We start from the raw sequence: 12,253 nt of genomic DNA, 5'->3' as shown, positions 1-12,253 counted from the left end.
CCATAGAAACATTTTTTTTTCCCCAGCTAAAATGTTTTTTGCAAGCCTGTTTATAAAACAGAGTTGTCTGATGGAAATGGAAATTGGGAGGAGGGGTGTCTGATGTTCCTCTCTCCAATCTCCCTCACCTGCCCTCTGGCACCTCCACAGTTTCCAGAGCTCTAAGGAACCCAGTTTAAAAACCAGGGGATCCTGGTGAGACAGAGTGGGACCCTATGGTCCTTGATCCCCGACCTCCAGGTCCTTTGCCTGCCTTTTGTCTGTGCAAAGAATAATCAGAGAAAGAGAAATGCAGAAACAAAGGAAGATAGTCAGAGGAGACCAAATAACAATACTATAGTCATTAAGCAGAGCCAAGGACCTTTAGTTCCTTCTCAAGGGCCATAGATAATATTCTGAGCCATCTCCTGTGAACTGTGAAATCTTACAGATACTGAAACTACCCCCCAACCAGGTGGAAGAAGTTAACCACATGATGACCAGACTATACCAATGGCATAAGCTGCCACAGTTCTGAGAACCAGTCTCAAAGAAATGGAAGGAAACTGACCTTGGACCTGAAGATTAATTATACCTAAAACAATCAAGATGACGCTGGTCAGACCACCAATGACCAATCTGAAGATAACTGTGCAAGATGACTGCGCTGTCTCAGCATGTAGCCCCCTCCCTTGGCCTATAAAAGCTCTCACCCGCTGCTGCTCGTGGGGGGCAGTCGGCCTTTGGACAGATGTCCCTGAACACCTTGTCCTGCCCTCAAGTTGCTGGCATCTGAAATAAAGCAAACTTTCCTTTCCACCAACCTGGCCTGTTTACTGGCTTTGGGGCAGCGAGCAGCCAGACCCCACACCTTTCGGTAACCCAAGGACTTCTCCTGGTGGTCCGGTGACTAAAGCTCCTTTCTCCCAATGCAGGGGGCTCAGGTTCAATTCCTGATCGAGGAACTAGATCCCACATGTCATAACTAAGATCCGGCACGGCCTAAATAAATAAATAAATATTTAAAACAAAACAAAGAACAAAAGGATCTCAAACTGTTGCTCAGGAAAGTGGCCGGCTACATCAGAATCCCCTTGTGGCTAACTAAAAATATTAACTAATAGGACAAGAATTTGAAAAAGAATAGACACATGTTGAAATGGTAAAGAATTTGCCTGCAATACAGGAGACCTGGGTTCGATCCCTAGGTTGGGAAGATCCCCTGGAGAAGGAAATGGCAACCCACTCCAGTATTCTTGCCTGGCGGGCTACAGTCCATAGAGTTGCCAAGAGTCAGACACCACCGAGTGACTACCATTTCACTTTCACTTACGTAAAACTGAATCACTTTGCTGTACACTCGAAACTATCACAACATTGTTAATCAACTATGCTCCAATATAATCTAAAAAGTTGAAAAAAATATATTGACTTCTGGACCCCAATTCAGATTGCTGAATCAGACTCCAGGGGTGGTCCCCAGCAGCTGGATGTCTCACTAAGGCTCTGGGTGCTCTGATCATAGCACTGATATGGGCCCTCCCAGCTTGAATGGGCTGGGTTCTCTGAATTTAGGAAACTGTTGATTCCTGTCCTCAGGTGTGAGAGCCACCTACTGTAACTGGAGCAGAGAATCAGATGGGAAGTGGCAAAATACCACAGAGACGCCACAAAGCTGCCTCTGCAGCTCCCCAGCAAGACCTGCCCCAGGGCTCCCAAAAGGCAAGCAAGTGTGTGGGCTCCCCACAACCCAGGAGCCTCAGTTGGGACAAAGACCGAAGTCCTCCTCACCCAGCCCTGGCCATGACACAGGAGCTGACTCAGAGGCCCTCCACCCATGTGCCTGCCCACCCCCATACCCCCTGGGGACTCACTTACCTCTTAAACCAGAGTTTCAGGCAGGGATGCCCTAGAGGTTTGACACACCTCAGCAGCGTTGGCCCCAGCAGCCTCTTGAGCAGGCTGTGGGCCAGGAAGACGAGGACCACACAGGTGAGGACGAACAGTGCCAGGGCCCTCTGGAAATTCAGGATGCAGGCGGCCAGCAGGAAGGCAGTGTATGCTGGGAGTAGGTGGAGGATGAAACAGAGAAGGGATTGTGGATAACGACACTGGCCTCTCTGGGACCCTGCTGCCCTAGCTTCAGCTCCACCTACCCCAGCCAGAGATCTCAGAGCCTTAGTTCTTCTCTGGTAATGAGCACAATCGTCTCGGCTTAGAACGTGTGTGAAAGGGCTTTGCAGACTCTAAAGTGCTGACCAAATGTGAGGGAGGTGTTGAAGGAGGCGGTAAGGTAGCATGAGGCTTCCCAGGTGGCTCTGTGGTAAAGAATGCACCTGCCAAAGCACGAGACGCAGGAGACCTGGGTTCGATCCCTGGGTCAGGAAGATCCCCTGGAGCAGGAAATGGCAACCCACTCCAGTATTCTTGCTGGGATAATCACATAGACAGAGGGTCCTGGTGGGCTAGGGTAACAACGAGTTGGAGACAAGTGGGTGACAGCGCGCGCACACGCACGCGCACACAGACACACACACACAGACACACACACACACACACACACACACACACACACAAGACAGCATGAACCACTGAGCATCAGTGGAACGCCTGCCATATTCTAGAGCCTTGGTAGGTTCCGAGGACAGAGACGGGTAAGTCAGCTACTCCAGAAAGGCATTGACTTCTGTGTGCCAGGATCCCATTCTAAATATTAATCAATGGTCATTTTTCTTCCTGGAATTTCCTTTTCCCCCTTTGCCCTTCTCTCCATTTGAGCAGCTAGGCCCATCTGTGGTCTACTTCAAGAAAGGAATATGATAGTGGAGAGCAGAGGAAAAATATCTCCCCCTGGCTTATGGATTCCAAGAGCCAGGGCCCTTGAGGGGAAAGAGGCGGGATGGGATTGGGAGACTGGGGTTGACACATATGTAGTATTGATAATGTGATTGAAACAGACAACCAGCGGGGACACGCTGTGCAGCACAGAGAACGCTGCTCGATACACTGGCAACCGGAACGGGAGGGACATTCACAGGGGAGGGCACAGGTGTGTGTGTGGGTGATCCCGGTCGCCGTGCAGTAGAAGCACACAGGGAACGCTGCTCGATGCACCGGCGACCGAAACGGGAGGGACACTCACAGGGGAGGGCACAGGTGTGTGTGTGGGTGATCCCCGTCGCTGTGCAGTAGAAGCGCAGCAGGGCTTCCCTGGTGGCTCAGCAGCAAGTAATCTGCTTGCAATGCAGGAGCTGTAGGAGATGTGGCTTTGATCCCTGGGTCAAAGGGCATGGCAACGCACTCCAGTACTCTTGCCTGGAGAATCCCAGGGATGGGGGAGCCTGGCAGGCTGCAGTCCATGGAGTTGCAAAGAGTTGGACATGACTGAGCAACTCAGCACACACCCAAGTACCCAATGGGGTCTCCTGCGGAAAAGGATAAAGGATATTTCAAAATGACAGATAATTCAGTTTCTCCCCTCACTTGGAACAAGGAAATTGAAATAGAAAATAACTTGAGTTATGGAAAATGAAGTTACCTTTCTGTCACACAGAAAGATGGGGACACCTGTATGGGTGTCAGCTAGAAGCACACAGGTGAGGCTCTGCAGGGCAGGGGAGGGATGCAGGCGCAGGGCTGTGGGAGGTCAGCGGAGGGGGAGCTGGCAGGAGAGAGGCGCCAAGCTCGGCGCTCTATACCACTGCCAGGATTACTCCTCACAATCAAGCCCCGGCTCGGTACTGTGTGATCCCTGTCCAGAGATGAGAAGCAAACTGATTCACACAGGGAGGAAATCGGCTGGGATACCCATCCAGGTCTGTCTGCGGCCAGCAGGGACTGGCACAGCATGTAGGAGATGGGGCTGTGTAGACAGGTCCTCCAGGCAGGACGCGGCAGGAAAGCGTCTTAAGAAGTATCTCATCCTTCTAAGATCCCTGTGATCTCTGGTGACAGGACTTTGTTCCTTTTGGGCGCCCCTACACACTCTTAGCCCATGTGGTCGAGCAGAGCCTGACCTTCTTCACAGGAGGAGGACCCAGGAGGAGCACATGACCTGAGGTACGCCCATCATAGACATATAGAAATATGGGCAGGAGGCACACTCTTCTGAGACCCGGGACACCGAGGCCCTCCATGTCAGTCTGCCGCCAATGTTATCTTGGCATCTGTGGAGAAAGCCCACCTAAGGCGAGGAGGCCACTGCTCGAAATCAAAGCAAGTGCTGAGAACATGAGCTTGTGCCGTGCCTGCTTCAGAAAGTCCGTGATAAGCCTTATCATAGAAGACACGATACAGTAAAGGCAGCAGAGAGCTGGAGGAAATCAAAATCACCCGAACACGGAGAAAGGAAGGGAGCTCCTGACAGCCAAGACAGGAGGGGAAGTAGGACCGGGAGGGCCATTTCCATGACCTGCTAGATGGAATTCGGCCATTTCCTCGAGAGAAACAAACCTGGGTCTGAGTGAAGGTGGACACAAGGGGAACCAGAAGGCCCTGCTCAGCTTCTGCCACAGGAAGCCTTCCCCGCCTCCGACCTCCACAGGAGGAAGCTGCCGGGGCCACAAGCCAGCCCCAGCTCAGCAGGGGATCCTACGTTGATTTAATCACAAAGACGGGCCCTTGCTGTCATGGCTCCATCCTCTCCCCTGTGTAGCCCCCATGAAGGTCTGGGCAACCACACCACCTCCCCCTTTTATTTCCCACCTTCCACGCCGAGGCAAGCCTGCAGCCGTGAAGACGTGCCCTTGCCTGGGCCCCGGAACCCTGCTTCCCTGTGCCCAGGGAACCTTGCTCCGCTGGTCACCTCTGCCACCTCGCTTCTACCCTTCTTTCCCCAAACTCCCTGCCTCAGTTCAGAAAGCGGGTCAAACACATGCTCTCCCTTGAAACTGCCACACCCTTCTATTAATATCCCTCTCCAGGATTTCCCTAGTGGCACAGTGGATAAGAATCAGCCTGCCAATGATCTGGGAATATCTCACATGCTGCGGAGCAGCTAATCCTGTGCACGGAAACTACAGAACTTCCGCTCTAGGGCCGTTGAGCCACAACTAATGAGCCCCTGGGCCACAACCACTGAAGCCCACACACCTCAAGCCTGTGCTTCACAAGAAGAGAAGCCACCACAACGAGAAGCTCCCACACAGCAATGAAGAGTAGCCCCCACTCACCGCAACTAGAAAAAGCCTATGCGCAGCAACGAAAACCTATCACAGCCAAAAGTGAATAAATAAATAAATGCGTATTCCCACCCAGTTCTCATGAAAAAATTTCTCAGAAGAGCTGTGTAGACTTACTGTCTACACTGCCTCTCCTCCTGTTCTCCAATCCAGCTACTGCACCTCTGCCCTAAGTCGCCATGATCTCCTTGTCCCTGAAGTCCACAGGCACTGCTCCAGCCTTGTCCTGCTGGTCTCCTCACTGCAGAGATGCTGGCCATCTTTCCCTCCCTCTGGCAACCCTTGGCTCCTGGCCCTGTGCTTGCTGCCCCCACCTGCACACCTTCTCAGGCTGTCTCTGGGCCCCTAGTCTTCTCTACCTCTTTCTGTGTGACCAGTCTCCACGTTTCCATCCATGAGCCACCTCTCAATTCATTCTCCAAGCACCACTGGGAAGCCTCTTCTCCTGGAGGGCCTGGCAGCAGTTCCTTCCACTCATTGTCCAAAAGAACTCGTCATCGCCCTCCCAGCGGAGACCCCCTCCTCCACCTGTGGTCCCTGGCTCTGGTCACTCACCCCGTGGCCCAAGCAAAACTCCTGGATTCCAGGGCCCCCTTTGTCCCACACGGAGATCAGCTCCCAGGTCTGACTGGTGTGGCTTCCTGAGGATTTCTCAGATCCACCGCCTCCATCCTCCACCCCTGCGTCTTCTCCCACGTGTATAGTGGCTCTCAATTGTCCCTTTTCCCGTCTTTCCTGCGTGCCTCCTCTGGGTTTCCACAATGTGAATCCAAGCTTGCCACTTCCCTGTTTAAATCCTTCGATGGCTCTCTCTGGCCTTGCGAGTAAAATCCAAGTCTCTCTAACCCCCCTTCCCAATACTTGGCCCCTTCTCATCCCTCCAGCCTCCTCTTCTAGCACTCCTGGTCTAGAACTTTATCTTCCAGCCACTCGACTCTTTATCAGCTGCCTGCCCACATGCTGCAGGTTTCCACCTTTGCTCATGTGTCTCTCTACCTCCTCACTCCTCTTCCTTCCCCTTTTACCTGGCTAATTGCTATTCACCCCCGGCTTCCCTTGTGGCTCAGCTGGTAAAGAATCCGCCTGCAATGCGGGAGACCTAGGTTCAATCCCTGGGTTGTCCCCTGGAGAAGGGAAATGCTACCCACTCCAATATTCTGGCCTGGAGAATTCCATGGACTGTATGGTCCATGGGGTTGCAAAGAGTCGGACATGACTGAGCGACTTTCACTTTCACTTTCCATGAGACCAGAATGTTATCTCCTCCTGGAAGATCCCCCAACCACCCCCACAATCCTTCCCTGGTGCTCCCAGATGGCCCTCTGAATTATGTGGAAATATATGTTCCTCTCTCCCTAACTGATCAGAGAGTTACATTGAGAATAAGATCTCGTCTGGCTTAATTCATATATCCCAGCTTCTGGAACAAGAGCTGGCCCTGAGTTGGTGCTCAAAACCTTTGTCAAGTTGTTGGGTAAGTGAATGACCCTGCCCTGAGACATGGATAGCTGGGTTGGAGGTGGCTGAAACCTAGGTGGTGGGGGCAGGGGGCTAGGCAGGAGTGACTGTCTCCCTGGAAGGGGCTGGGCTCAGAGCTCACCAGTGCAGAGCAGGCCTATGCAGATCCACCGGAACAGCTGTGCGTGCTCCCTGCAGAAGTGTCTCACTCTCGGGGCTGGTTGCAGCCTCCTTCTCCTGTGGAGAAGACCAGCAGGGTCTAAGAGAGGCTCCCCCACCAGACCCCCACACCTGTGGGGATCCTCAACACTTCCAGGCAGAAGCCACTCAGCTTCATCCCCAGTAAAATGGCAACACTGGCCTTGACATCCCACAGGGCCAAAGGCCAACCCCAGCCCAGAGGGAGCTTAGAATGACTTGACTGAAGCCATGAACCTGAAAGGCGCTTGCTGCTTGGAAGAAAAGCTATAACAGACTTAGATAGCGTATTCAAAAGCAGAAACATCATTTTGCCAACAAAGGTCCATATAGCCAATACTATGGTTTTTTCCAGTAGTCATGTATGGATGTGAGAGTTGGACCATAGTGAAGGTTGAGCACTGCAGAATTGATGCTTTCGAACTGTGGTGCTGGAAAAGACTCTTGAAGAGTCACTTAGACTGCAAGGAGATCAAACCAGTCAATCCTAAAGGAAATCAATCCCAAGTATTCATTGGAAGGACTAAGGCTGAAGCTGAAGCTCCGTTACTTTGGCCACCTGATTTGAAGAGTGACTAATTGGAAAAGACCCTGATGCTGGGAAAGATTGAAGGCAGGAGGAGAAGGGGACAACAGAGGATGAGAAGGTTGGTCAGCATCACCGACTCAATGGACATGAGTTTGAGCAAACTCTGGGAGATGGTGAAGGACAGGGAAGCCTGGCATGCTGCAGCCCACGGGGTCGCAAAGAGTTGGGCATGATTCAGCCCTTCACTGCTTCCGGCCTCTGTCTGTCCGTACCAGCTGCTCCTCGGCCTGGAGCAGCACCACTAACTACCACAGTGATGCTCCAGGCTCCAGGGCTTGGGAAAGAATGAACTGAGACAATAAGGAAGAACCTCACCCATGTATAGCAATGCACCAACCACCATGGCTGCCTCGCATGCCCTGTGCCATTTCCACCTGTCTGAGGAGCAAGGAGCCACATTCGGAGATACCCAGCTCTGCACTTATTATACCTGTGGAAACTTATCTTCTGAGTAACAGCTCCTCCCAGAAAGAGGGAGGTATCAACAGCCCACCGGCAGCCATTTGGCACCCCCACTGCCTTCTGCACCTGGAGCAAATGCCAGTTCTTGTCTGGACACTTGGTCACTTGACTGTCCCCAGAGGAAAGACTGAATAGGTCCCTGGGGACCTGAATAGCCTCTGGGGTCCCCCAGCCTGAGCATATAGAAGATGCTCACTCACACTCATTCAGTCACTACTTTTTAAAGGAAAGTCTCCTCTCTCTGTCCCCAACTCTCACCTCTTATTGCTACTCAGTTGCTCAGTCATGTTCGCCTCTTTGCAACCTCGCAGACCGCAGCACACCAGGCTTCCCTGTCCTTCACTATCTCTCCACCTCCTAAGTGAGGCATTTTTCTTCAGTCTCACCCTAAGGCAAACAGACAGACAGACTCTGGCCCGTTCCATGCTTGAAAACTGCAGGACGCTATGGGGCTCCTGGGCTCAGAAACCTTCCAGTATCCATGATCTTCCTTGAGTCCCAAAGGGCAGATTAAAGCAGTTGCTAATCAGGGAAGGGAGTGGAGGCAGAGACAAGGGCAGAGCAGCCAAGAAATAATAATGCAGCCTTGGGTTAGGTCCTGGTTCAGCCTCCAGGAACACACATAAGGATATTTTTGAGCTTTTTACCTAAGTAAAACCCAACCAATGGAAAATGTCAGCATTCTTCATTCCAGAAAAGACCACTGGAGGCCAGATTAAAGACACCAGAGAGGTTCATCAAGACGTCACTTGAGACTCGACTAGAGGCGTGCAGGCCCCGCACACACCCTAGTCTTGTCAGCACCCCACCCTTGAGCTGAAGAAGGAATTCATAGGCCTGACTCCATCTTAGGCCTGTTCATGCTGATCATGCTCGGCCACCTTTCCACTGGACTCTGAACTCTGTGTTTAGTGCCTATGAAAACAACAACAGAAGGATAAGACCCCCTCCAGGCAGGGGAACCTTGAAGATCGTATCTAGGTTACTCATCGCCTGAGAGAAAACATACACTAATCACCCCTTCCTCCAGACAGGCCATAAATTTTTCTGTATCTATTGGAGTGTAACCTCAGGTTTATTGATTATCGGCTAATTGTTTGACTGAGCGCATGAGCGCATGAGCACATAGCACGTGAATGATGGGGTTATTGGGATTGTCTTTTCCTTGGTTTATGTAAGTCTCAAGGAATTTGGAGTGGTGGGTTCAGACACGTACATATGGGGTATAAAAGATTTTCACAAATGCTGGTCGGGGTCCTTGGCTAAGAGGAGACTCTGCCTTGGGCCCGCCGGTGTAATAAACTGCACCCCATTATCTGCATTGTCCTTCTGAGAGAGTTTGTTTCCTGGAACGCATGGCTCCAACAGAACCATTGCTATAAAACTCCTCACCAAATCCACCTGGGTGGGGACACACAGTTTTGAGGGCACGAGCCGGCTATGTACCCCTTTGGCTGGCAAAGCAACCAAGCTACTCATTTCTGCTTCACTCAAAACTCTGTCTCTGAGATTCGATTTGGCACCAGCAAACAGAGGCCGTGTTTTTGGCATCATGTTCTCATCAGCTCAGGATCTGGCCAGTGAGGACCTCGCAGTAGGCCTCGGTGTCAGCTGGCCGAGCCCTAGGCTCCATTTGCTGCCTGTGTGACCTGGGCCTGTTTCTCTCCTTCCCTGGGCTTCAGCCTCCCCATATGAAACAAGGGGCCTGGGCCAGTCCAGGGGGTTTCAAACTAAGCATCAGGATTCCCTGAGGTGCCCCAGAGCCGGATGGGGTAGAAGGCAGCTGGGGAGTTGACAGGGGGCCAGGTTGGTACAGGGCCCCCTTCCAGCTTCAACCAGAGCAGCCCCCCAGTATAAACTGAGGTTCCCAATGGGAACTTGCTTCAAAGCAGGTTGGGAAACTCTGGCCTGGCTCACCTCTGAGGCAGAGGCCAGCAGAACTCACTTGTTTCTAAAACACGTTTATTCCTTCCCTCAACAAAGGTTCAGGGAGCCCCCTCCCCATCAGGGGGCCAGATTCCCCACCTCTGCTCCCCAGAGGGGCCTTCTCCCCAAGCCAGCCAGCCCATGTCCCTCCCAGAGACCACCTACCATCCTGAGGAGGGCTCCGGGCCAGCCTTGCTCCAGCTATTCCCAACTTCCGAAGGGCTTGAGTTGCTGCCAGGGTCTCGGCCTTCCTCCTAAAGCCACCAGAGAAGGAGCAGAGTGTGCCTCCCGCCTCAAGGGAGAACTATGGAGGAGAGCCTGGAGTGTGAATAGACCCAGGCTGCCCCCAGTGTGCCCACGGGCACCTCAGGAGTACACTGGGGCAGGGGCTAGGCACAGGGAACAACCAGAGGGAGCTTAATTCCAAAGCGTGTGCCCCGAGTACCTACTGTGTCCTTTGCTCTGTGCTAGACTGATTCTGCCCTCAGGGAGCTCGTGGTCTGTGTTGGAGCGTGGGGGGCGTGGGGGGGGCGGGGGGGTGGGGGGGTGTGGGGGCGTGGGGTGGGGGGGAGGTCAGTGTTGCAGAGAAGCAGCCAATTCTGACCCTACGGTGGAACTATTTCATTGACTTGCTTTTCATTGCTTTTTAAATTATAATCATATACAGTGGCCCGCCTCAGGGGACCTTGCCCCTCTGCTTAACTGCTAAACTAAAGTGCCTTTGTTCAGGACCCTGTTTACCTGTGGATGGCAGGAAGGAAGAAATTAACCCATCCCCAGCCTGAGGCTTGCCATTCTAGGAAATGTTTGCAAGATTAATGGCTTTTTTCTTGGCTTCCCCACCTCCTCGCATCTCTGACCTATAAAAGAACCTGGCATCCAGACCCCATAAGATGGTTATTTTGAGGAGCTAGCCCACCATTTTCTCAGCTCCCTGAATAAAGTCTTTCCCATGCCTCAACCCTTTGTCTTTCGGATTCATTGGACTGTGTGCAGCGAGCAGAGGAAGCCTGGACTTGGTAACAGAAGGTAGGCTCAGATGATAAAGAATTTCCCTGCAATGCAAGAGACCAGGGTTTGATCCCTGGGTCGGGAAGATCCCCTGGAGAAGGGAATGGCTACCCACTCCACTATCTTGCCTGGTGAATTCTATAGACAGAAGAACTTGGCTGGCTACAGTCTATGGGACCACAGAGTCAGACAAGAGTGAGTGGTTAACACTTACACTTTCAACAGGAGGTTGGGAAGGAAGAGGGTGTCAGGCTAGGGTCCAAAGTACTAGGTGGTGGACCTCAACCTGGCCATTCCAGAGCCAGAACAAGATTGCTGGCTCCTCAGAGGCTGGGGCTTCCCCCGAGATTCCCCCATGCCCTCTTCGTGAGGCTTCTCCTTATGTTTTAGGTCACAGCTCAAATGTCACTTCCTGGTGGAGCCATTCCCTGACCTTTCAAACGAGGACAGGCAGTACTGGCTCTTGGTGGGTGTGCAGGGATGTTTCCTGAGTGATGATGGAGACTGCTCTGTGCAGGGGGTGGGGAGGGGAGGTCAAAACCCTGGGGGGCGGGGTGGGGAGGGGCAGTTCCCAAGTGTTCAAGCAAAGAGGTGAAGAGGAGATAGGGGTGGGAGGAAGATGGTGAACAAAGGACCCTCCCACCAAGTGGGGGGCAAACCAGGATGGGGGAGGGGACAGACCAGACTTTCCAACAGCTCAGCACCCCTGTTGTCCAAACCATTGGCCACTGAGGCAAGAGAGATGGACTCTCTTCCTCTTGGTGTGTCGTCCTCCATGTGCCAGATCTTGCAGCTGAAAGACAAAGTCAGGGCCCAGAGCTGAAAGGGCAGGCCAGGCAAGACCTGGCACAGCCTGTCCCATCCCAGAGCTCAGCCCTCATTATGTCAGGGTCCCCAGGGACAGAGGAAGGGCCCCTTCCTGCTCTCCTGAACCTGTGAGGGGCAACTCCTTTTAAGTCTGGGAAGTCAGGCAGAAACTGGGCAAGTTCCACCCACTTCACAGAGCAGGAAAGGGAGGAATTCTGTATAGCATGTGTATGTGTCTGATATAGAGGCATTTTTCTGAAGACTGGCCCTAGCTTTCATCACTCCCCGCTGCTGCTGCTAAGTCGCTTCAGTCGTGTCTGACTCTGTGTGACCCCACAAACGGCAGCCCACCAGGCTCCCCCGTCCTTGGGGTTCTCCAGGCAAGAACACTGGAGTGGGTTGCCATTTCTTTCTCCAGTCGTGAAAGTGAAGTTGCTCAGTCGTGTCCGACTCCCTACAACAGGTTAAAACCATTGCTATCGAGTGATATTTTCATTGCTATTATGTGATATTTTCATTGTATGATGTGCTCCCATCTCTGAAAGACAGAAATATCCTGAAGACATCATTCAAGTCCCTGAATACAACTGTATCTGAAATCAGTACTCCCCCCTGGACTTTTCAATTACAAGAGCCAATATAA

At 52.4% G+C, this 12,253-nt stretch overlaps 1 protein-coding gene across 2 annotated transcripts in view; it reads right to left on the bottom strand.

Moving 5' to 3' along the window:
* Positions 1-11,580, bottom strand: part of SLC28A1 (solute carrier family 28 member 1) — a 58,043-nt gene extending 46,463 nt beyond the window's left edge. For both annotated transcript variants that reach the window (XM_068991402.1, XM_068991403.1), the window contains exons 1-4: positions 11,485-11,580; positions 9,958-10,046; positions 6,760-6,854; positions 1,858-2,041 (exon numbers count right to left, since the gene is read on the bottom strand). In XM_068991402.1, the coding sequence (XP_068847503.1) occupies positions 1,858-2,041; positions 6,760-6,854; positions 9,958-10,046; positions 11,485-11,580 (464 nt within the window). The remainder of the gene's footprint in view (positions 1-1,857; positions 2,042-6,759; positions 6,855-9,957; positions 10,047-11,484) is intronic.
* Positions 11,581-12,253: the final 673 nt, after the last annotated feature.

The sequence above is a fragment of the Capricornis sumatraensis genome, chromosome 19, assembly GCF_032405125.1.
Source record: "Capricornis sumatraensis isolate serow.1 chromosome 19, serow.2, whole genome shotgun sequence".
Lineage (NCBI taxonomy): Eukaryota > Metazoa > Chordata > Mammalia > Artiodactyla > Bovidae > Capricornis > Capricornis sumatraensis.
This window is presented reverse-complemented; position numbering and strand designations above follow the sequence as displayed.